Here is a 25,499-nt window from a genome sequence, read left to right as displayed (position 1 = left end):
CTGGTTATTTTCTATATGTTGCCCTTTTTAAATGTTAGTCATGATTTCATAACTGTCAAAATATTTTCTTCAAAAGGATCATAAAATTTTACAAATATTTCATTTTGTTTACACTGAATGTTGGACCATTAGTTGATGAGATATTGGCATTTGAAAATTGAGGGCTATTTTGATGAGACTTTAAAAACTATTTTTTTCTGTATGTTTTTCTTTTATCCGCTTTATCTCAGGTCTAATGTTCAATGTTTTTTGATGAAATGATAGGAAACTTTTAGAAAATAGAAAAGTTGCAAATTTCAGTTAAAATCAAATTTAAAGTGGTCATATCTCAAAAACGGCTCACCTTATAAAAATTTCTGTAAATTCAACAAGGTAGTCATGAAAAAGGTCCAACAAACTAAATTTAAAAAAGAATCATAACCCTGTGGCAAATATCCCAAAACAACCTGAAAATTAAAAAAAATATGATGTAATTTTTGGATAGATGAATTTTTGTACAAAAAAAAAGATTTATTTCCAAAGAAGCGTCCACGTGGTTGATGGATGGTCCAATCTTAAAGTAGGGGAAATATGCCCATTTTAATCACTCTAAGCCGTTCGACCAATTCTCATCACTTTTGCCGTTTTCCGCTATTAAATCAACATTTTCAGATGTATCAACAATGAAGAGTTGCTTGCTCACTTTTATTTGAGCTATTTATTACTTTGGAATAGTCAAAAACACTTTATTAAGGCTGCAATTCATGATCAAAGTGCTGATAGGCCGATAATAGAAATAGGCTGAGAAAGGGTATAGTTCCCCTACTTGCCTGAATTGTTGATTTTGTGCACCGTTTCCAAGTTAAAGGCATTTTTTGTTGATTTTTGACTTTATTTTACCTTTAGAAGCTTCACCATCATTGAAAATAGTTTCTGAAGAGGTCAGAAAATTTTCCATAAAAAAATGCTTCAAATGCGAGGAGTGTTGGAAAAATAATATTTGCAAGGATTTCTACATAAATCAAGAAAATCCCCTTGTTTTTTTCACTGGTAAAAAATATTTAGGCAGTGATTTCCGAAAAAAAGGATTTTCTCATCTCTTTACGTATTTCAATGCCTATGTGCTCTCTTGTACTAGCTAGATAGGAATCCCAGCAAGCTTAGTACAATACAACATTGCCTTATACGACTCGTGCTGAAAAACCTTCATTTTGCAACTCGTTGCAGACATATTTATTTTGAATCCTTATTGTTTAAACACATTACTTTCTCTCTCATCGCAGTTTCACTCACTTCTCTCACGCACCATGTGTGATTCCAATTGCACATTTTTATCAGCAACCCTTCTCTTCTAGTGCTTCATTTTCTCCTCCCAAGAACACATCTCAAAAAATCACATTCTTGCATAAATTTTATGATATGAAGCCGACATCCATGTGTACCCGCCGCCAAGTCCCGGAGTCAGTTTGTGTTTGAACTTGTACTCGAATGGTGGTGGTGCTTGTAACTGACGCCTTAGAATGCTTCCAACCTCTTTATCAGCTCTACCGATCTTGACGGTGGCGCTTCTACTGCTTCTAGAGGAATCCTCCGGCGCTGGTGGTTCGCAGTATCAACGTAGGAATTTTAAACTTTTGTGGTCAAATTTGACTTTTTATGAGATTATGTTCAATTTTAGTGACCCAAATCCGTCGACCGAAGCCTCCGATACTAAAGAGTGGTCCGGAATGCCCGACGCCGTATTTTCCGAACGGTGTGGCGAAAGCGCGCCAACGGAACAAAATGATCCGGTACACGTGCTCCAGTGGATTCTACCTGGTCGGTAACATGTACTCGATGTGCGAAAAGGGCCGCTGGGACGCGCCGGTTCCGATTTGTATCAGTAAGTAGTGCGAGGTTTTTGGACCGGAAGTGAATCATAGCTGGGGGTTATTTTTGGAACTTGCAGAAGCCGGATGTGCGGACTTGGAAACCGTGGAGAACGGGCAGTTGTCGTACGAGTACGGACGGGCTGCGGTGATGTTGTTCTGTAGCACCGGGTACCAGATTGCGGGATCGTCGAAAGCGTATTGTAATGGGACTCATTGGGACAGACCGTTGGGATCGTGCCGAGAAACGGGTTTAGCCGTGCAGACTAGCTGTGACTTTGAAGTGATGGACTATTGTGGGTGGACTAACGAAGCTACGCATGACTTTGATTGGAAGCGCAGCGATGGCGTGGTGTCCCCAAAGGCACTGAAGACCGGTCCCAAGTACGATCATACGACTATGGTGCCGCTGGCCGGACACTTTTTGATGGTAGATTCAGCGGTGCAGCTGACGAACGAAACGGCTCGACTGTTATCTCCCTTGTATCCAGCAAACTACAGCCAAAGCGCATGCTTCCAGTTCTTCTACCACATGTACGGCGATCAAATAGGATCGCTGACGGTGTATGTGAAACCGTCTTCGGTATCGCTAGACAGCTTAACCGCGGAAGATGTGCTATTTCACAGAGATACCAATCAAGGTAACATGTGGAACGAAGGATTTTTCAAGCTGAACGAACAGTCCGATAGCTTCCAAATAGTGATCGAGGCATCGCTGGGAATGAAGTACAAGAGTGACATTGCGATCGACGACGTGAGTTTACTGTCCGGAAGCGACTGTCGAACCGGTGAAGGACAAGATGACGTACTGGAAATTTCCTCTGCCGTGCCGGACGAAGAACTGCCCGCAGAGCTTCCCACTGCTGATAAGGACACGTTCAAGATTGATTCGTGCGAAAATCGCTGCGGCGCCAACGTCTCGTCTCCAGTTCGCGTGGGCGAACTGTTCTTCATTCACTGTGACTGTATTGAAGGTTGCGTTGAAACGAAGACGTGCTGTCCAGACTATGCGGAACGGTGTGTGTGGAGCGCCGGGGATTCTCCCAGCTCTACAACGTTATCAACAACGCCGTCCACTACAAGTACAACTCTAACGACACCTAGCACAACACCATCTACCACGTCGACGACTACAACAACTGCAGCTCCTACAACAACCACAGTGAGAGCGACAACAAGTACAACGCAACGAAGTACTAGTACAACGCAACGAAGTACTAGCACGACGACACAAAGTACTAGCACGACACAACGTAGTACTACAACGACTCAACGTAGCACCACGACTACGCAACGTAGTACCACAACAACCCAACGCATCACTACGACACCAACAACACCGCGAACCACCAGCACAACCCAAAGAAAGACGACCACTACCCGACCAACAACCCCAAAACCATCATCCACAACAACTACGGGCAGACCGTACAACCTTCGGCCAAGAACGTCAACGGGAGCCCCCGTCATTGTACCCATGGTACGAACCCGTAAACCGACGACCCCCACGACCACCACCACCACCTCAACGGAATCAACGACGGTAGAGTTGAGGATCATCTCCCGCATGAACCTGGAGACGCTCGCCAGTCGAAGCGGTGACACCAAGCCGAACCTTGCGCACGTGTTCATCTACTCCGGTGTGGCCGCGATTGTGTTCAGCGCGATCGTGGTGGCGATCGTGCTGCACATCCGACGAAACTCCGGCGCCAGCGTGCTGGAACGGCTCAAGCAAAAGTCGATGAAGAAGGGTACGGAAGGGTTCGAGGACGTGCGGTTTTTGGCCGTCGACGAGCATTTGGACTTTAGCTTGACGCCGGATGACGCTGAGGAAGCCGAGGAAAGCGATCGAGAGGAGGCGGAGGAGAAGACTGTGCAGAAAAGCGGGCATAAGCCTGGTAAGAAGGGAAAGAAGTGACTCAGGTTTGTGCGTGTGTGTGTGTTTTCTCTGTAATTTATTTTGAATAAAGTTCTAGAACGTAACGCTTTCTCTGTATGATAGCGAAAGAACTAACCCTCGGGGTTTCTCTCCGGAAAGATATGATCGCTTCTTCTTGCCTGTGGTTATTGTGTAGGGTTCTCGTCGTCACAGTTTCTTCTCCGACATCAGTCTTTAGTTGTCTCTCTTGTCGTTCGGTTCATCGTATCGTTCTGCACAGTTATGCAGTTGCGCTTATCAGTGCCGTTGATCGTAGTGGCATGTTTCAGCATTGCGGAAGCTGCTTCGTCGCGGTGTGAGTTGGGCGACAAGGAAACTTCTTCGAATCGATAGCATTGATAGACTTTTCTTTTGCAGACTCGTACCGTCAACGCCAGTTGTTACGGAATACGTACATCTGCTCGTATCCTCACTTTCCGAACGGACAGATCAGGATGAGGTTGAGGGGAAAGATCCTGATGTTTGAGTGTAACGAGAGCTATACGTTGGTCGGTGGAAAATACATGTACTGCAGGGAAGGACGCTGGGACGCAAACACTCCGATATGCATTAGTAAGTTGAAGATTCCAAGGGTGGGAGCGAATGATCATGGGCTACTTTCCTTCCAATAGAGCCTGGTTGTGACGATTTTCCGGCTGTTCCCAATGGATTCATCTTCTACGAGAAGCTGAAAGCGGCAGCGACTCTATTCTGCAACAGTGACTACCAAGCGGCAGGATCGTCGTACAGTTACTGCAACGGTACGCACTGGGATCGTGCGATAGGTAACTGTCGAAAGACGGGACTAGCGGTGCAGACTAGCTGCGACTTTGAAGTAGACGATTGGTGCGGCTGGACAAGTGAGGCTACCCATGAGTACGGCTGGAGAAGAAGTTCAGGGATCGTTTCGAAGCGTACGCTGAAAACTGGACCTAAGCACGATCATACTACGGGGAAAGAGCTGGATGGTAAGATCGGATGTATTTAAAACTTCAAAGAGCTTCAACAGCATCTATTCCAGGACACTTCCTGATGGTTGATTCATCCGAACAGCTTACGAACTCAACAACTCGTCTGATCTCTCCGATCTACACTGCCAACTATAGTGCGAATGCATGCTTTCAGTTCTTCTATCACATGCACGGTGACTCAGTAGGCAGTATGAGCGTGTACGTCAAGCCGCTATCAAAGTGGTGGGCCGATGTGATCGCAGCGGGCGCCCAGTTCTCCGTTAACGGTAGCCAAGGTAACGCGTGGAATGAGGGCTTCTTTGATCTGCCGCAACAGACGGATAGTTTCCAAATAGTGTTCGAGGCATCGCTTGGGATGCGTTTCAGAAGCGATATGGCGCTCGATGACGTTAGCCTATTGAGTGGTGCGGACTGCAACGTAGTAACGGGAACCGACGTGTCGCCTACTGTGGTGGATGAAGAGGAGGGTTCTAAGATCGATTCATGTGAGAACCGCTGTGAACAAACGCTTGAACAGTCATACCTAACGATGAACGTTATTCACTGCGGTTGTAACTCCGATTGTATTTCGAATAGTTCGTGCTGTCCGGACTACATAGAGCTGTGCGTGTTCACCAATACCGAAATTACCTACGTAGAACTTGGAACAGCATTAAAAATTTCGGAAGGCTCTTCAGCAGTGGCCACCACACTTATTCTAGCATTACTCGTTTTAGTTCTAGGTTTTGGAATCGTTTTCGTTCTGTTGCGTAATAATGGCTTCTCGGAACAAATTTATGCCTGGAGAATGAGATCGTTCAGATTTGGAACTCGTAGTACAGGATTGGTGGAAGATCTACAATTCCTAGCAACAAATGAACAACAGCAATTCAGTAATTCCCAAGGAGCAGATGGAGCAGAAGCTCGTGCCACGAGAAAATCGTAAATTTACTCGTTATCAAATCACACGTTTTTGACTTGATGAATTGATGAGAAATAAACTTTTATGCAACAGTACATGTTTTCTATTTATCACCGTGACTGATACCAATATTTAGTTTTTTAAATTTATTATTTAGGTTGGGGTAAAAACTTTGCAAAACTGATAATTTTTATTATTCTTCAACTTAGCCGTAAGGTAAAAAAAAAACTGTGTTCTTTATTCACCGAAAAATATCAATTTCAGCAAAAAAGCATAAAAATACTCGGCGATCAAAAACAGAAAAATAAATTCATATCAAAACATTTTTGAGCTAGGGGGAAGACACTTGATAAATTATCATAATATTGTGGATTTAGTTGGTAGCTGGATTTTCTGGCATCTTCACATGGTCATTGGAAACGGTCGTAGATAGACCTAGGGGTTCTCAATTGGAGTGAAAAAGTTCATGTTATAGAAAAAATATGGATTAAAATTTTGATTTTCAATCACTTCTCCGACCTAGGGAATAATTGTTTGAACATGCTCGCAAATTTTTTATTCACTCGAAAAAATATTATTTTTCTAGAAAAAAGCTGAATTTTTAACCACATGATCACCCCTAATTCTGGCTCGATGCCGCCATCATGCGACCGCGTGCTCCGATTGTTTGTCAACAAAGCTGCAGCTGGATGGTGAGACGACGTGAGGGGATTGACATTTTTATGCCCGCATCTGGCCCGCCGCCTATTTCGTCGATCGTTGAGCCGACGGTCGTTTTCAACGACCGAGTCCAGCTAGGAACTTATCGTACAATATTAACCCAAGATACATACACCCAAAAAAGGAAGATCAGCCTGTGTGAGTTCAATAAAAATCTCGTTGTTCAAATCGACAAATCGTGTTATTGATTCAAATATGCCTTCTGTTTTGCGTGCACATGCAACTGTCATGTCAAATTTCTTGCTGAACCGAAACATTTCAAATGCGCTTCGTTTGCTCATTCTTTATACTGAAACGTTTCCATTTCTCTCCCGCTTTACTCTCAACTCATGAAATATTTCATTCTGCTTGTGGACTCTCTCACACGTTTTGCGAATGCATTTTTCTCTTGTAGTGCATTTTCAATCTGTCAAAGTATAATATTTTTGTTGTTGACACGTAGCGCTGCTTTCAATCAAGACCGATTCTGAGAGCGGTCGTGTTTTTTTTAAAGCAAATAGTTTCCTTAACTGTCCCGGAATGACTCCCAAATTGAAGATCTCGGAATGTGTGCTGCAGGTGAGTCGGTAGAATGTTTGATTTTTTGAAAAAAATGATTAAAATGTGAATGTGAAGGATGTTTACTTTCACTTTTATTTTAGGTTGTGCTATTATTTGGCTTTACGAAATTACAGAGCAAACAGAGTCAAAATTATTGTATGAATTATGATTTTGAAAATTATTTGTAAAATAGAACGATTTTGATGAATTAAACCTTATTTTGGTTGGGTGTTACAATGCTTACAACCAACGCAAATGGATTGGTTTAAAATAATCAAATTTGATTGAAAATATCCTGCTCACTTACTACTGAGCTTTGTATTTATCACTTGATTTCAGACGAAACTTTTAAGAAGGTCTAATTGTACGTCAAAACGCTTATGTGCCAACATAAGATGCTCGATAAAATGACATGCTGTTTTGTTTGTTAAATACCTACTTCGTTTTTAAATTTTAAATTGATGCTTTCGAATTTCCCATATGAATCAAAATATTCCGTGAAATCGTGAAAATTTGCTGATCATAATTATTATGTTAGATTTCTAACTCGTTTAGATCCGACGATACCGATTATTTGGTAAAATAAAAGGCTTTTTTTTAATTTTCTGTAATTGATAAATTAATGTGCAATCAAAAATTTAGTGATTTCAGTAAATTTCATTTACTATTACTTCCAAAATGATTTGTTTTCGTTAAAAAGAGACGAATTCTTTGAAATTTTGTAAAAAAAGAACACAAACGCGAATGGCGGCGCGCTAAAATGACAAAATGTCTGAAAGAATTCGCACCGTCTAGTTAGATAAATATCACATCACAAATCTAGATTTTTTTTAAATGTCCTATAATTAAAATTAAGATGTTTTGCTTTTGGGTGTTTTTAAAACCGCATTGAATCAGGGGCATTCAAAAATACCCGAAAGGTAAAAAAATCAACATTTTGTTTAAAAAGCTCTAGAAATCGACTCGAGGCTCGAGTTGGAATTTTCGCTGGGATTCGTTCTAATAGGGGTAAAGTTCTCGTATTAAATTAATTCACAATACTTTTCATGCGAAATCTGCATCCCAGTGAGTGAACTTTCAGCAATCGATTTACAAATGAAAACTTTTTCTAGAAGCATTAATCAGGCGTTAAAATACGCCAAGATGGAAAACCATGTTTTACCACAGAGCGTAATTGTTATTGAAATAACAAGGGTTTTGTTTTTAGATTGTTAAATCACCTTTACGTTTTATTAATACGGAACTTGTAAAAAATTGCTCTTCATTGCGCCTCTTTTCAAACTTCGGATGTTTCCGAAATTTCAAGATTCGTTTTTTCCCGCTCGTTGAAGTCACCGTTCTGTTTCCCCTTCCAGCGCATCACCAAGGTCACATCCCAATGCAGCGGCGAACTGTTCGGGATCATGTGCCGCGGCACGCTGACCGTGCTGGGGTTCATCCTCGAAGGCAAGGAAAAGTCCAGCACGCTCAACTACAGCCAGATCCAGAATAACTTCCCGACCGAGATCGACCTGTGCGGGCTGATCAAGTTTGGGCCATGCAGCGACGCCGAGGCCCACCTGAGCGAGATCCTCCAGGACGTGGACATTACGGACAATCCGGTGCTGCTGAACTGTGACGCGGATGGGGAGATCACGGCGTCGCTGTTCAAGCACGGTCAGCTGGAGGGGATAAGCTACGAGGTCGTCAGTGAGACGGATTTGTTCCGGGAGTACATGCTGCTGAGGTTGCGGTGTAGTTTGGAGCTGTACTGCGAGCAGAACGAAAAGTCCGTGGCGGAGAATGCTTTTACGTTGAGGAAGCGGCTGGCGGCGGGGAATGTGGCTTTTGCTGTTGCTGGGAGCAAAGTTATTTTGAGTGGGGGATCGAGTGGAAGTCAAGTGGTTGGACTGGGAGCGGAAGATTCCATGGAGACACTGCTGGGACTGAGCGCGAAGGTGGAGGACGACGGGTTCGGATCAACGGGAAAGGGTGGAAAGAAGAAGGGAGGGGCTGGTGGTAACGTGGTTCCGACGGAGTACCAGGTGGTCAATATCAACATGTTGGTGAAGAAGTCGAAGGATGCACAGGACGAGAAGTTGACGCGGGAAGCGTGCAACGTGACGATCGATAGCAAGAATGGTAAGAAGTGTTACTTGATACGGTGACCATAACTTGAAGGTGTGAACTGTTTCAGGTTGCAACCGCGTAAAGATTCCACTGCAGCTGGACGTGCTCAGTATGATTCATCGGGAAACCAAGGTGGTCCTTTGCTACGACATTCTGGTTGAAAGCGTGTGCCGTTCGTTGCGTCTTCTGGAAAGCAGCTTCGTGGAACAGCTCGGTCAGTACAAGAAGGTACACGTTTCCAAGTGCTACCACATGATGCCGGAAAGTCTGGGACACTTTTTGACGTGCGTTTACCCCGCTGGAAATGACGTGAAGGAAGAAGGTATTCGCATTCTTACCTGTAAACGTAGACGACTGTGACTAAACCTCTTTATTTTGCAGACGAGTTTTTGCTGGAGAAACGACGTTCGCTGCACCTCCAGTTTGGTCTGCCGACAATCCGACCGTACTTCCGGAAAGCCAACGGGTTCAGATTCAGGGAAACCGATAGCAAACTGCTGTTCAACCCTCACGTAGGAGTCAAGCGACAATGTAAACACTTCAGCGTAGAAATAACCCAGAACGAATTACTAACTCGCATCTCATCTTTCAGTGACGGAAGGCAAACTATCGCTGGTACAGGGTCGGTACAGCTACCACCACTACATGCAGGACGGATTCAATGACGACGGGTGGGGTTGTGCGTACCGGTCCCTCCAGACGCTCATCTCGTGGTTCATCTACCAGGGTTACGCGGACGTTCGCATCCCGACCCACACGGAAATTCAAAAGTATCTGGTCCGCGTTGGAGACAAACCCGCCAACTTTGCCGGTTCACGCCAGTGGATCGGATCGACGGAAGTCTCAATGTGCCTGAACGAGTTTGTCAAGGTGGACTCGCGGATAATGCACGTCAGTTCGGGCGCGGACATGGCCACCAAGGGATCGGAGCTGGCGTACCACTTTGAGACCCAGGGAACGCCGGTCATGATCGGTGGAGGGGTGCTTGCGCACACCATTTTGGGGGTGGATTTCGACAGGAATACTGGGGATTTGAAATTTTTGATTCTGGATCCGCACTTTACGGGGGCGGATGAGCTGGGCACGGTGCTGGCGAAGGGTTGGTGCGGTTGGAAGGGCGTAGACTTTTGGAACAAGACAGCGTACTATAACTTGTGCATGCCGCAGCGACCGTACGTGTTTTAGACGAAACAACGAACGATTGACGATTGTTTGGATGATGAAATATATTTTTGTTTTTTGATATGGCTGTGTTTCAAACTTGCTGATATCACATTTGTCTTTTTTACTTGGGTTATGGATGTTTCTTTCCTTTACTACTAAATACTGAATTTCTCGGATAGAAATCCTTTGTACAAAGCCTGTAAAATCAAAGTAATTTGCTTCGAAATCCAGCAAATTGTAAACAATTTTGAAACGGATAATGGAAATAACAACTTAAATTGCTTACAGGATTTCAATTGAAATAATCGTGAAAATTTACTCTAAAACTAATTTTGAAGAAGATTGCATATTGCTCAAAATAGGGTATATTTCCCTTTATTGCGCTTAGCACCAAAATTTAAACAACACAATGATTAAGCCTTTTTGACGACCGGATTTTCGACTAATCAGAAAATGGGTCGAAAATAGGCTCATTTCGGCGTCGCTATCTTGTCTAACTTGTACGTGCGTCAAACGCGTTCTGACCTGAAATCCCTTTGGCCAGTTGTCGCACTTACATCAATTTTCAGGGAGTGACAAGATTGGAACCACTTCCATATGTAAAGTGACAAAAATGCACGGAGTTTTTTCGAATTTCGTTGAACATCTTAGGATTGAAATTGAATTTTGGGGATCTGTGAAGGTCGAAAGGTGAGGCATAGTGAGCTGCACAAAATGGCGTTCTTAACTCAATTTGACCCAAAATGCACGTACGACAAGTTAGCACTACGGCAACGATGTATTAACGCTAGTTATCAAATCTTACAGAGCTGATAATAAAATTTCATTTAAAAAAGGAAAAATTAAGCAAAAAAATAATAAATAACGCAAAAAATCGTACCGAGACAAGATCAATGCATCTAACATATGAAAAAAAAAGTCGTTATGATTATTTTTTGCTCTCCATTTATGTTTCTAAAATATCCACAGGACTATCATGCTAGTCTGCAATCAAATGTTTTGTGTTTAGTCCTTGGTGCGTGTTTTATCTGTAAAGCTCACACAACGAGTTGCTAGCGTGTAGCTAAAAATGGCGTGAATAGTTTTGTATGAAAAATGTAAACATCGTTGCCCGATACTACACGATCACTGTAATGGGATACACCTCACGTGTAAGTTTATGTTAAAAATATGAATTATATACATTTCTGGGCACTGCTGAGAAAAATTAAGGATTGCAATTGATTTTTATGTTTAAATGTCCATCTGTACTCATAATTTAGGGGAAATATACATATTTTCTGCACACAAATCATTCCTGCTAATTTTCATATTTTTTGCAGTTTTCCGCTATCAATACACTATTTCTAAAAACTAATATAAAGAAATCAAAAAAGGAGTATAATTTGATTTTAAAATTATGATAGGCCGATAACAAAAATGCGATACGAAAAAAAAATTGTTCTAAAAAATTAAACTTATCATGACATTTTGAATAAATAACAAAATTGATTAAAAAACAATATTAAATACTTTATTTGACATTGAATCTTGAATGATTTTTTTTTTTCAAAATACCTAAAACAATCGCCATTAATATAATCGATACCCTTTACCAATGGAATTGACAAGCATTCATTTTAAACAGTTTGTCAACAACTTGCTTGCGATAATAGTTCAGTTTGCTGCAAAATTTCACCTCTGGAGTTATTTTTTGAAAAGGTCCAATAAACCAAGTTTCCAGTTTTTGCTTCTTGGGTGTTTCTGAAACCGCCTTGAGTCCGGGGTATTAAAAAAACACTCAAAAAGCTAAAACTGAAAATTTGGTTTATTGGACCTTTTTTTAAAAAAAACGTCAGACCAATATTTGTTTTTTTTAAACATCTTTGATATTTGGTGACCTAAACAGCAAGCAAATCAATCTCTTGACATATTTAAAGTAGCACAAAAAGCCTTCCCGAAAGCACTACGTGACCAGTGTTGACGGAAGTCCAGCGTATGGAGCTGTTCATCCAGACGGTCTGGAGTGCCAGAGATAACGGCTCTAGCTCACTCCGCTGGACCTGACAAACGCGCGCGCACTCGTCTGCCCAGCCAACTTCGATCTCGGCATTGTGTATGGCTTGTGTACTATCAAAGCAAAAATATTTTTCACAGAACTGCATGCAGTTTGACGACGGCCTTGCTCGCCTGCTTGCTGTGAGTTCTGGAATAGCGCGGTTGCGCGGCATGTTTATCCGAAAACATTCCAGGTAGCCGATATCTGTTGTTTAGCTGTCGAAGCAGCCACTTCAGCACGACCCTTTTTTGGCCCAAAGCTGCCAGCAGCACTTGGCACGTGAGAATTTGCGCCTTTCGAATTTCGTTACAGCCATAGATAACCCCGCGAGCCCTGGCAGAGGTGTCCATTATCGTTCACACCTGACCTGCTGGGCGCCAGGTTTCGAGGGCTTCTTTGTCGTGGGCACGCATTTGCAGCCTTCGGATATAAAAACAGTCGGCGGAAGGACAGACCTGCTAGTTATTGAACGGGATAGCCTGGTGGGACGTGGAAAATAATGCTTAGAAGGATAATCGGCTGAGGACGAAGACTAGTGAAGACTCCGATCAAGCAGACAGCTGCTGTGTAGCCAAGAACAATGGAGAAGCGAGCAGTGGTGCAAGTGCTGGTGGTAGTGATTGTGGGGGTGTTGAGTTGGGTCGAGGCTCGACAGTACGGACTGGTGTGCCGAGTGAAGGACCCCTCTGTGGTGTCGGGATGTAACGTGTTCAAGGACTGTTTGTATGAGTTGTATCCGGTGGAGGTGGCTCAGAATTCCATGGATATTTTCGGAGGCCACAACCGACTGTTTTCGTTGTACGGTGGTCCAAGCTCGTGTGGATACTTTGGGAAGCTGATTGCTACCCCCAAGGGACAGCTAACGTTGATCGAAACGATCAAGAAGCAGTTGCTGAAGAGTGGTTTCCGCGGTTTCGAAATTCAGTGCGATGCTGTGATGGCAGAAGTTTCTCAGGTTGAAAAGTCGGCTGCAACAAGTGCAAGTAGTTTACTGAAGTGAGTGTGTTTCGATCTTTCAGTCAATCTACGCCAGCTTCCTGGATTTGTTGCGGACTCAGCTCGGTGGTGGATACATCATTGCCGTATCGCTCAAGCACATCCAGCTGGAGCAGTGTCTGGTCAACACACTGAATTCTGCCGTCGATTTGGTCATCATGCCAATGGACTGCACCCGGGATTGTAACATTCAGCAGTTGACGAACGTCCAGAATGCCATTGCTCACGGTTTGGATCGTCAAAAGATCGTGCTCGAAGTGGTTGTTCCAAGTGTGCTGGTAAGCTCGACTTGATCACGTTTACGAGTGCGACTAAAGTGTGACTGTCTTCTTGTCCCTAGCGTTGTCCGCTGAACACTGGAGCGAGCAATCTGTTCACGTTTATCCAGAAGGCAGGTCACGAGGTGTTGGTACAAGATCTGTTCGGAGCGAGCCTCCAGCTAGATCGAGATGACGTGATGAACGTGTGCGGAAGTGGTCGGTTCCCGCTGTTGCGACTACTGAACTTCCAGCTAAACGGAGGTAGTGCCGTGGGTGGGGGCAGCGGTATGATGACCAATGGAATGGGCGGTGGTAGTGGAATGATGGGTGGCAATGGAATGATGGCCGATGGAGGAATGATGGGTAATGGTATGGGAAGCGGCGGCGGTTCTGGCAGTTGTAGTTTCTCCGGATTCGTCCGCGATACTCGTGACTGCTCGCGGTTCTACTCATGCAACAACGGACAGTAGGTAGAAAATGATTAATGTAGGACGAGATTTTATCGCATTTTGTTCCAGACAAAATCAGATGCAGTGCCCGCTTGGAAAGTCGTTTGATCTGTGCAGCAGCAGCTGTCAGCCGTTCTACCAGGTGAACTGTAACCAGACGTCGTGCACGCTGACCGGAGTCATCGACGGAGGTGGTAACAAGGTCCCGATTCCGATTCCATACCCGTTCCCGTTCCCGGGAGCTTGCGGTGGAAGCGGTGCAGGAGGTGGTAACAATGGAGGAGGGAACAATGGTGGCAACAACGGGGGTAACAATGGGGGTAACAACGGTGGCAACAATGGAGGAAACAATGGAGGAACCGGCGGTGCTGGTATGAACGGTACAGATGGTATGGATGGTACGGGAACACCGGGTGCAAACGGCACAAACACCAACATAAACGCTACCACCGTCACCATGCTCAACCAGCAGACGTCCGAGCTGCTGAAGCTGCTGAACGCAACTGACCTCGAGCAAACGGTAGGAATCTTGAACAAGGCCCTGAAGGACGTCTACCCACCGCTGAAGGACGTCGTGGGCAATGTCAACGATTTGCTTTCGAATCTTCTGCTGGGTAACCAAGCCATGAACGACACCATGGGACAAATGGACGAGATGCGGAGAAAGCTGGGTCTGCTGGAGAGCTTGCTGGATGTGGTGTTGAACTTGCTCAAGAATCTGCTCGGCCTGGATCTGACTGGGCTGCTAGGCGGTGGAGGAGGAGGAGGTGCAGCGGCCGACCCGTTGGCTCCCGTGACAGGGCTTTTAGGAGGAGCCACGGGTGGAGCACCGGCTGGTGGGGGACCTCTTGGAGGACTTTTAGGCTAATGTTTTGAGCTGAACCAGCTTGTTATCTACGCTGTACTTGTAATTATTCAAAATAAATTATGTTTAATCGAGCTTTGTGCTATCGGACATTTTGTTTTCGAAAGGTCCTAATAGTACGTGCCACGCACGTGCCTTATCACATGTCGCATGGCGCGAAGCCTATTTGGGGGGAACTTTCTATTTGGGGTTATAAAAAAGACAATATTTAAGTACACGTAGGTCATTCGTTCCGGTCAGTGGTTGAGGAGTGTTGACACGTGAGGGTACCAGTAGGCCTTGGATTTGCAATGCGTGATCGGCGGGCGGCTTCAGCGGTGGTGTTCTTGGCATGGACTGCTTGGATGCTACCAAACATAGTGGTCGGTAAGCAGATGGTGTGTCGTATCGATGATCCGTCCAAGGTACGAGACTGCCGAGCGCTGGCGGACTGCGCGTATCGGATCTACCCAATAGAATTTGCCCAGCAAGGTGCTGATCAAGGCAATAACGTTATTTGCGGAGGCCTGAACAACCTGGTCTCGATGTACGACGGAGCTGGAGCTTGCAGATACTTTGGTGACCTGATTAGTACGAATGCAGGTCGAACGGGTTTCGCGACCACTGTTCAGCAGCAACTGTCGAACGGGCAATTTCGGGGTGTAGACCTGCGGTGTGATCCGACAGTTAACGGAGTTAATCAGACTGCGTATAACGGGGCACTTAAAAAGTTGCGTCAATTTCTTGGTCGAGGATTCACAATATTCGCCAAGGTGGACAATCCAGATCTTGATCCAGTGGTTATCCAAACTTTGAACGAAGATATAGATATAATTTCTTGTCCTGGCGAGGAGGATGCAAATACGTTGAGGACATACATTGCGAATGGCGGTATTCCCACTAGAGTAGTGGTAGACGTTCTGGAGCCACCAATTCTGGTAAGAAACTGCAAAAGCATAGGCAAATAAGTTACTAATGGGTAAAATTTCAGACTTGTCCCATCAATACGAGACCCGTCGATGTAGCTGGTAGGATTGTCCAGGAGAATAACTTGTTTGGAGCCACTATACAGGTAGACAGAGACGACGTGAACAACGACTGCGGTGAGGGTACATTTCCCAAGACTAGAAGATTGAAGGACTCTCTAGACGCCGATCCTAATGCTTGTGATTTTGACGGATTTGAGCCGGATCCAACTGATCGGTCGAGGTTCTACGGCTGCGGTGGTGGAAAGTGAGTTGCTGAACAATATGTGAGTTAATGTAGTTCTAATCCGAATACTTATTTGCAGACGCGAACTCCATCAGTGCCCGCCAGGTCAGCTGTTTGACGCTCTAAACGGCACGTGCATTCCCTTCATTCGGATGGAGTGTAACGAAACGACCTGTACAATTCTCAGTCCACTGGACGTAAACAACCAAACGGAGTTCATCCCGGTTCCAGTTTTCTTCCCACAAGAACCGACTACGACCGTACTTACGACGGTTCCTCCGACGACTACGACGCCAAGTAATTAAAACATCACTTAATTTATTTATATTGTATAACGAGCTTATCATTTACTAACACATCGAATTTAGTTCCAACTACTACAACGACGACTACGACAACCACGACACCAGCTCCAACAACTACAACGACCACAACGACTACAACGACTACGACAACTACGACGACGACACCAGCACCAACTACAACAGTTGCTTCAGTTGCTACCATGGGGTCTGGTTCCGATACCTCATCCGATACTGGTTTACCGACTGTTCCCGGATTACCTCCCGTAACAATACCACCGGTAACGATACCTCCGGTGCTACCACCATTAACGATACCACCGGTAACGATACCTCCGGTGCTACCCCCTGTCACTCTACCACCCGTGACGATACCTCCTGTGTTACCAGCGTTAACGCTACCCCCGGTAACACTACCACCCGTAACGATCCCTCCTGTGCTACCTCCGTTGACGTTACCTCCCGTAACGCTACCACCGGTTTTACCCCCGATAGCTGGCCTGACCCTTCCTCCGATCTTACCAACTGTACCGAACTTGATTGCCACTATGCCTCCTGGCGGTGGTCACCCAACGGTACCGTACCATAGCGGCGGAGGTTATCCAACAATACCGTATGCGGTATCCGGCCATAAACCAGCAGGACATTATCTTCCGGTGGGGAAATAGTTTGCACTAAGACTGACAAAGACACTGTTGTGTAGTTTTAAGCTTTTTGTTACGAGGAAAAATAAATGAAAATTGGTTAAATTTTAAAACTGTGCTTTTTTTACTCTTTTCTATCACAATCACCAAAGTTTATACTGCAACCACTAACACTTGACTTTAGTGACAAAACTTTCGCAATGAAGTTGTTTCCATGTCCGCTCCGGACTCAGTAAAAGAAGTCAATGGAAGGGTGTCAAATTTATAGTATTTTTACCCCTCTTACTGCACCCTGAAGTTGAGACGATTATCTCGTCTCCAGGAGCCTCTCATCCCAACACCGGAAGCGACTGAGCAAATTTCACGAAATAAAACAAGCACGATATTTCAGGAGAAACCACCCGCAAAAAAATCCCTCGTTTTCCCTAGCATTTTCCCGATTTGGGAACACACAAACAATACCCATCAAAGATAACTGCGGCAACTTTTGGCCACAAAGTTTACGTGCAAAGTTTGACCGGTTATTGGAGGGTGGTGGTTGGTGCCACAGAAAAGGGGACATGAAATCACGTGGAGATTTTTTTTTAAACATTTTAATGAATTTTGAATTTTCTTACAAGGAAGTGAAATTGACTTCTGTTTATAGCAGTTTTAGAAAATGTTAAAATTTTCAATTATAATAATTCTCAAAAAAAAAAAAAAAAAAAAAGATAACTTGTCCTATTTGTTTTCGCGGATTGTTTTCAATATGATAATACCTTAGTACTAGATTTACTGAAAAATGTTGTAACAAAAATATGACGAACAACATGTTTTTTAAAGTAATTGAAGAATGATAAAGAACATGTCCTACTTCTTTAATATTTTTTTACTGCAAATTTGTAAATAAATCTTAATAAAAATAAGAATTTCTATTGAAAGATTGATAAATTTTCAAAGACTTATTTTTTAATTTATTGATCCGATCAATAGTTGCATAAAATCACTTTAAAAAATTAAATATTTCTTTGTTTCTGTAATACTCTATCTCAGCAAATTGTGTCAATTTCAAAGTTTTAAATGGAAAGTTACAGAAGTTTTTTCAGTCACCTGAAAATAAATATTCAGTTGGACACTATTTCAAGTAGAAGAATATTTTTTTCTTCCGGGAAATGAGCATGAGCATGAGCATGAGAAGGATAAATTTTTCTTCCGGGAAATTATAAAAAAATGTACATTTCGATTGCAAATTCGATTTTGCATTTGAAAATGGTTTCCGAAATTTTGTTGGAGTGAATTCAGAATATCCTTGAATTTTCCAAATTTATTTCTTCAAGATAAAAACCTAAGATCTTTTTCTGTTCACTAAAACATATAAAAAATATAGGTTTTGAGAATTTAATTTTTGATGGGAAACCCTAATAAAAAATGTATATTTGTTTGACAGGTGTTGCTATGTTTTTCTAATTGTTGTAACCTACAACTTTGCTGGTGACACCAAATTGGTCAGAAGATGTTTTTCCCGAGATATAGATTTACGAATAGGCAGAGATTTTTTTTTACAAAACTGTATGAGACTTGTGGGACGAACAAATCATGCAAAACGCCTTCTTTTGTCATATGGATGCCCATCAAAATGATTTAGCTCCAAAACTCAAATTTTCGCAAAACTACGTTTTTTTTTTGTTTTTTTGAGTATTTTCAAAAGAGTATTATTCCTTTCGAAATGTATGAAAAATTTCCGATCATTTGATACCCATCATACTGTAAAAATTAAAATTTTCAGTTATTTTTCGAAAGTCCGAAGTTTTGAGAAAATTTCAAGTGTTTTAAAATTAGATTTTCTTAATTTCGAAATTTATGATTTTGTTTTGATAATTTGGTACCGAAAGCCTTTGGATCTTTTCGTCGATAAATAAAGATCCCAGGGTTGTTAAAATATCAAAATATCAGCTCTCAGCAACTACAATTATCTCGCCTGAATATTCATGCCTCAAATACAACTGCTCTTCTCTCTTCATTGAAACTCTCAGCGCCGAACATAGCCGAACACGTCTTCGTGTTTACACACTCGCGATTGACTTTTTCCTTTTCTCACTCATTCCCGCTTCCACGATCATCCTACCGCGACAGCGTTTAACCACAAAAGCCGCCACAAAACCAATTTCGCAGACGCAGTTTAACGGGACGTCATGCGTGGCCAGCTCCTAATCGCCATCTCGCGTTCTCTTATTGCAGTTTTCGGAGAGATTGAGAGACTCAGCGGTGAGAGCGCAGAGTCGAGGAAAAAGGGAGGAGTGATAAAGCGAGAGAATGACATCGCTGGGAATCACGAGACACAAGAAGAGATCTCACAGGCTATAGTGACGGCCGCTATACTCTCGGATATTTTTGGTGCAGAGATAATCTAATGATAGCTTTTTTATCACTCATTTGCAACACAAAACATTTAATAAAATTAGCAATGGAAAAAGTGCGTATTTATTATTACATGTACTAAGCTTTGTGCATTTTCAAGACACGTTTCTAAAGGTTTTTAAATTTTGGTAAATTAGCTAGTTTTAATTGATTAATTTCAATGGATTATCGTTGTTTTTAGCTAATAATATAATCTTTACGTAAAATCGTTGAAAAAAACCTCGTAATGCACGAAAAAAATGCTTTTCAGCATATTGGTTTCAAAGCTTTTTTTTTTTTGATCTCTTTGTTTATGTCACAATTTTCCTCTAGAAAAACCCAACACTCAAGCTGTTTCTTTGTCACCCACCACCGTCAATCCGTTGACAATGTAAACTCTTTGGGGGAAAATTCACCCGCTCAAAGTCCCTACGACGGGGAGCTGGCTTCCACTAAGCTAAGACTAATGGTGGAGCGTTTCTGTAAAGTTTTTCCCACGGCACATCTTTCTTGGGAGACCCCAGGAGAAAGGAAATTTTTCACAATTTTGCAAACTCTTAAGCTTTACGGAGAAAGTTTTCCGATTGCCGATGGCGGCCCAGAAGCTTCTGAGAGTGATAAAGGAAAGCGGAGGAAGGCTGGAAAATTTATCGGTACTTGGTGGTGATGGTGGTGTGGTTTTGGTTTGGGGAAGCTTGTTACAACAGAAGAACCACGCCGAGTGCTGACTAACCAAACCGCTGATATGTGGAAAGCTGGCATAGATCAAAGAACAGTTTTCCTTCGACGACTGCATCCGCGATGGGGAAAGTTGGCGGACTTTTGCTGCACCATTATATTGGATTTGTTGTTGCTGCTGTTGCATGTTTCAGAAGTTCAATATGCTGGGCTGGGAAGGATGCAATCGGATGCCGCGGTGAAGGCTTTGATGTGTTCTGTACAGAGAATGTTGTTATTGGACGCAAAGTTTTGATGGGAAATGAAAACTTTCGCCGGGTCTTGGTTGGAAATGTTCTTCTGTAGCAACAACGTTTCAATAAGTATTTACAATTTCTTTCTCGAATTTTAATTGAACCGATTTGATCCAAAGCTATGAAGAAACAAAATACAGAACTTTGCGCTTTTCCAAATAAGCATTTGTATCATCGAGCACAAGGTCACATCATCTCTTCGCGTGTGACCAAAAGACCACGAGAAGAGTACATGATCTATCACCGGAGTGGCTGAACAGCACAGACGTGCACGTGGTTCAATTTTATCACACAATAATACAGTATAAAATCGAGCAAATACCAATCCATAGCATCATAAGTCGAAATCATCAAGCCATAGAATGACCACTTGGAAGCTGCTTCTGGTTTTGGGTTTAGCCGTTGGCGCAACACGATGTTCGGACCTGGAGATTCACGACGAGGAGCGTAAGCATTATATGAGGTTATGTTAGGAAATTAGGAATTAATCTTATGAGTATTACAGCTGACATCATGTGCATGGTGAACATCTATCCGGATATCAGTGATGCAATTCTGAACAAGCTTGCAGTCTGTGATTTTATCATCGTAAGCTACGACGGCTTGTGCGATTTTGCGAGACATCTGAAGAACTTTTCCGACGCCAAACGAGTCGCTTTGATCCGTAGTAAAGCACCACATGCCAAGATTCTGCGCAAAGTTGACGTAAAGTTCGATGAGACCTTTGACCCCAATCATGCGGTTCAGAACGTTGAGGGTAGTTTGGCGGCGGGACTCTTCGATGGAGTGGAGTTGGCTTTCGATTCGGCACATCTGGATCAACATGAACAGGTATGAATTGAGCGAGTTCTTAAATTGCGAAAATGTTCCCAACTGGATTTTACGTATTACAGATCAAATATGCTCAATTTCTCAAGCTGCTGAAACGTCACCTCGACGATCACGTGCTGATCTCGAACTCTTTCGTTTGCCAACACCATCTTCCGGCTTTCTTGCTCAACGCGATGAGCGAAGTACTGGACTACGTCATATTGGTACCATCATCCCAGAATGCTTCCGCCGAGGGAAATGCTCTGGCACCTCGAGTGTACTCGGACTCGGTGGCCAACTGCCTTCTGAACGCAAATTTCCCCCGAAATAAGATTGTGCTTGGCCTCCCAACCGGTGGACTGCTAGTGGATTCATCGGCAGACCGAGAATCTCCTTCAAACTTTATACCATACGGAAATGTATTGAAAATCATATATTGCTACATGAAGGATTCTTCTAATCACGATTCCTTCTTTCAAGGTTTGTGAGCTACAGAACGAGCAGCAACGGCACTGTGAAGAGCAGCAATACCAGAACTGTTCCTTGTTTGAAGACGGTGTTAAGCTTGTATACGACGATCCAAATTCGGCTGGTGGACGTGCCTTACAGGTCGTTGGTTGCAAACTGAGAGGTATATCGATTGCACTGAGCTACGATGATCCAGCTGGAATATGCGTGGGATCAAGCTTTCCACTGTTGGGCGCTGTTCAGAATGTGTTTGAGCATCGTTCTGGGGTTTCAGGATTCCGAGGATGCCCCTGTGGAACGGATGAATCCGAAGAGGAAGAGTAAGATCCGCTTGAGGTATTTTATAAGCGTTCATTTAAAAAATCATATTTTACAGGCATGAAACCGATTCTCCATGCCACTCAAGCGAGCACCACCAGTCGGATAGTCATGAAGCAGATGATTGCTGTTGCAACAGTGAAAAGCCTTGCGATGGATGTAAACTGCTGAATCGTCTTCAAGGAGCAGTGAAAACTTCCGAACACGTCGCTGGTATTTCGAAAAGTGTCGCAGACAAGGTCTTGGAATCACTAGATAGAGTTGTCGAGCTTGTATCTTACACCATGGGCCAACGTCCAGAGTTGCCTGAATCCCCTCAGCCAGCCCCAGCCCCGTCTCCTGTTCCTTCATCGCTATTGGAATCGTTGCTTCCACTGGGTTTAGGCGCATTAAACCCTCAGCTTCCACTTGCATCTAACCCTACCAATGTTCCTACTGTTGCTGCTCCGACGAGTATATTGAGTCCTCTTAGTCCTTCTACAACAGGCTTGATACCTCTGGTACTGAGTGCCCTAAACCAAACCCTTCAGCAAGTTTTAGGCTCTCTATCAACGCCATCCCTTCTAGGATCGGGATTAGGTTCTTTAAATCTTCCTACGTCATCAGCACCAGTTCCAACATCCTTAGTAAACACTATCCTATCTTCCGTTGCGGGATCTCTAAGCAATCCTGCACTGGCGGGTTCAGTTGCACAACAAGACCTGATACCTATGGTGTTAGGCGCATTAAACAAAACCCTGACTCAAGTTTTGAGCTCGCTATCTGGCACAAGCTCGCCATCCCTGTTAGGCGCTGTGAAACCTCCTGTGCCTTCAGCACCAGTTCCAACATCTTTAGCAAACTCTATCGTATCTTCCGTTGCCGGATCTCTAACTAATCCAACTCTATTGGGTTCAGCAGCTGCTCCAGCAATCGTTCCTGCTGTTCCTGCGAATCCACTAAGCCCCGTTTCAATTTTGACTAATAATTCTGAACAATTAGGCCTTGTGCCTATAGTATTGGGTGCCCTGAATAATACACTAAACCAAGTACTAGGCTCGCTAACGGCTACAAGTTCGCCATCCCTAATAGGCTCTGCCTTAGGCTCTTTAGCTCCTTCTGCCCCATCATCACCAGTTCCGATACCCATATTAGGTACAGTTGCCTCCACCCTCCTAGGTTCTCTAACTAATACTGCTCTAACCGGGTCAGCTGCTGCTCCAGCCGGTGTTCCTTCTGCAAGTTCTATTCCAGTATCCAATCCTCTAGTTCCTCTTACCGCACTTCAACCTGGGCAAAACGTAGTGAGCACACTGCCAAACCCTACATCAATCGGTAGGCTTCCAAATTTCCTTCTATTGCGTAAGAGGAGCACCAATCTGCATGAAGGTAATGTTAGTCTAAAGCACAACAAACAAGCTGTTGATGAACATCACTCAGCAAAAGGAGTTAAAAGAGAGAAGGGATCGCGTAGTTCCGTTGGTTCAAAATCCAAGAACTGAATGGCAACGTTATAAGCTGAAATCATCCGTCTTCATAAAATAAATGCAGTAAATTAACTGATTAAATTAACGCTGTACGGTGAATGAAACGGTACATTGATGTTAATGATTATGAATAAACGTATTAATAAAGCACATTTTAAAACAAAACAATGAAATTTCATTTGAGGATGACAATAAATTACTTTCAATTACACTAATAAAAAAAATAGATTACAAAACCTTTGTATATATCTTGTCACCATTGTTTTTATATTATTAAGCACTTTTTTAAGCACTTTTTGCCTTCCTCTTCTTACTGAGGAAAGGCTATAAAATCACTCGGAAAATGAACTTTTTAATTAGACCTCCTAGACCTACCTTCATTTGTACATATCGACTTAGAATCACTAGCGGAGCAAATGTCTGTGTGTTTGGCTGTATGTAGACATGTGTACCAAATCAATGTCACTGGAATATCTCGACACAAGCTCAACCGATTTTGGCCGGAATGGTTTTAATCGATCTGTCTTATCGTCGCTTAAGTTGCTATTTAAATTCATGCAGTTTTATCATGTATTTAAAAAGTTATGTTAAAAAAAACTGTTTCATATTAAATTAAATTTATGGTAAAAAGGGTGGTTTTTTCATGAAACCCTCACATGTTATATATTTTTAGAAAGGTTCTGAAATGACCTTGCTTGTGGATTAAGAATTTTCAAGATCTGACTTACCTATCTAAAATAACAAGCAGTTTAAAAATGGTCTAAATTTACATAACCTCAAATGGTCGCCACGAAAAAGCCGTGTAGAGGGATGCCATTTTCCTCAAAGGCGGTGTCTGTATCGTCTTGACAAAAATTCTGTAGGTAGTCTATTTTTTTTACTCATCACTTATTTTTATTAGGACCTCTTAGATGATGCGATCACGGTAGGGGAGATCCATAAACAATGTGGACACTTTATGGGGGTTGGAATTACTCTATAAATGAGAGGAAGGCACCAATCACCTAAAGGTGGATTAAGAAACGTTTTTTTTTTCTAAAGAACCTTGAGTAAAAATGCCTTGGTCCTACGGGTTTCATATGGGATTTTAGTATTTTTTTTTAATAATTAAGTAATTTTTATCTTATTTCTCAGCATATTGGGGCTTCATTAACAAAGCGGATTCAGAGGCTTTTTCTTAACTTAATGTTAACCTGTTAAGGTTAATGCTCACATTCCATAGGTCGCCTTCCCTAAGGTGTCGTGATATCCAGAAGGTTGTGTTGGTCCGAGTCGGGATTTGAACCCCATTCTACCGCTTACGAAGTGGAAACGTTACAACTAGGCTTCTTTGCTCGGTCAGCTTTTTTGAGTAATGGTCTAATTTCGCTGTTAATTCCAATTTCAGAGCCCAGATTAATGTGATAACTTTGAAATTTTTGAAAGATTAAAAAATTCGCTTATTTTTTTTGTTATTGAAAATTGTTCCAAAGTTTTTGAGAAGACGTTTTCTGAATATTGGACGTTAACACAAATAAAACTTAATCTCCTTGTTTTTTTGTCTTTCAGAGGCTCTGTATCAGAAACCGTAAGTCCAATCTGTAATGTTTTTCAAGTAAGTTTTTGGGAATTTTTTCGATCTTTTCAAAACATTTTCTTTCGGATATGATCAATCGTGTTCATGGCTTCTACTGGTACAATCAAACCGTTTATTCGGAACACCTATAAACTTGGAACATATTAGGGGTAATTCGTCAATAGGATACAGTGAAGCAATAATTTCTTCCAAAAAAAATTGAAATGCAATTTTAAAATTTCCTACCGGTAGATACATTATTCGAAAGATTAAAAAAAAGCTTTCAAATGAAAGTTATTGTTCAATTATCGATTTTCTATGATTTTTAAACATTGATTAATCTGTAAACTGTTCCGAATATGAGCAATGAATGTAAATAAGTTTCTTCCGTATTAAAAAAAAAAACCCGATTTAATCCCACCTGGGGTGAGATAGAGCCTTTCTTACTAAAGAATATAACAATGATAGAACTTCTTTCAATTCATAACATCGACTTTGTTTATTTATAACGTCAGCACAAAAGAATATGACGAAAGCAAAGTATTATAAATGATATGTTTTCCAAAAGAAATAAAAAACGCAATTTTCACCAAAAGAATATGTTTAACCGTACATATAAA

The 25,499-nt window shown here is 42.6% G+C and overlaps 5 protein-coding genes across 5 annotated transcripts; all 5 read left to right on the top strand.

Moving 5' to 3' along the window:
- The first annotated feature begins 1,343 nt into the window (after positions 1-1,343).
- LOC6053120 (MAM and LDL-receptor class A domain-containing protein 2) lies at positions 1,344-3,830 on the top strand. The gene is made up of 3 exons (XM_038256419.1): positions 1,344-1,596; positions 1,658-1,861; positions 1,928-3,830. Exons 1-3 carry the CDS (start codon positions 1,500-1,502, stop codon positions 3,763-3,765), a joined length of 2,139 nt encoding a protein of 712 aa, XP_038112347.1. The 5' UTR covers positions 1,344-1,499; the 3' UTR covers positions 3,766-3,830.
- Positions 3,831-3,974: 144 nt separating this feature from the next.
- LOC6053118 (MAM and LDL-receptor class A domain-containing protein 1) lies at positions 3,975-5,718 on the top strand. Its single transcript, XM_001869232.2, has 4 exons — positions 3,975-4,081; positions 4,144-4,338; positions 4,398-4,733; positions 4,787-5,718. Exons 1-4 carry the CDS (start codon positions 4,009-4,011, stop codon positions 5,659-5,661), a joined length of 1,479 nt encoding a protein of 492 aa, XP_001869267.2. The 5' UTR covers positions 3,975-4,008; the 3' UTR covers positions 5,662-5,718.
- A 1,053-nt stretch (positions 5,719-6,771) lies between these two features.
- LOC6037676 (probable Ufm1-specific protease 2) lies at positions 6,772-10,251 on the top strand. Its single transcript, XM_038256515.1, has 5 exons — positions 6,772-6,915; positions 8,253-9,018; positions 9,074-9,328; positions 9,388-9,537; positions 9,599-10,251. The coding sequence occupies exons 1-5, from the start codon at positions 6,877-6,879 to the stop codon at positions 10,189-10,191; spliced, it is 1,803 nt and encodes a 600-aa protein (XP_038112443.1). The 5' UTR covers positions 6,772-6,876; the 3' UTR covers positions 10,192-10,251.
- A 2,537-nt stretch (positions 10,252-12,788) lies between these two features.
- On the top strand, positions 12,789-14,781 carry LOC6037675. The gene is made up of 6 exons (XM_038258027.1): positions 12,789-13,163; positions 13,228-13,482; positions 13,545-13,728; positions 13,819-13,930; positions 13,983-14,167; positions 14,300-14,781. The coding sequence occupies exons 1-6, from the start codon at positions 12,789-12,791 to the stop codon at positions 14,779-14,781; spliced, it is 1,593 nt and encodes a 530-aa protein (XP_038113955.1).
- A 5,738-nt stretch (positions 14,782-20,519) lies between these two features.
- LOC6037673 lies at positions 20,520-24,895 on the top strand. Its single transcript, XM_038258014.1, has 6 exons — positions 20,520-20,709; positions 20,768-21,093; positions 21,156-21,491; positions 21,553-21,860; positions 21,917-22,236; positions 24,873-24,895. The coding sequence occupies exons 1-6, from the start codon at positions 20,625-20,627 to the stop codon at positions 24,893-24,895; spliced, it is 1,398 nt and encodes a 465-aa protein (XP_038113942.1). The 5' UTR covers positions 20,520-20,624.
- The last annotated feature ends 604 nt before the right edge of the window (positions 24,896-25,499 follow it).

The sequence above is a fragment of the Culex quinquefasciatus genome, chromosome 2, assembly GCF_015732765.1.
Source record: "Culex quinquefasciatus strain JHB chromosome 2, VPISU_Cqui_1.0_pri_paternal, whole genome shotgun sequence".
Classification (NCBI taxonomy): Eukaryota; Metazoa; Arthropoda; class Insecta; order Diptera; family Culicidae; genus Culex; species Culex quinquefasciatus.
This window is presented reverse-complemented; position numbering and strand designations above follow the sequence as displayed.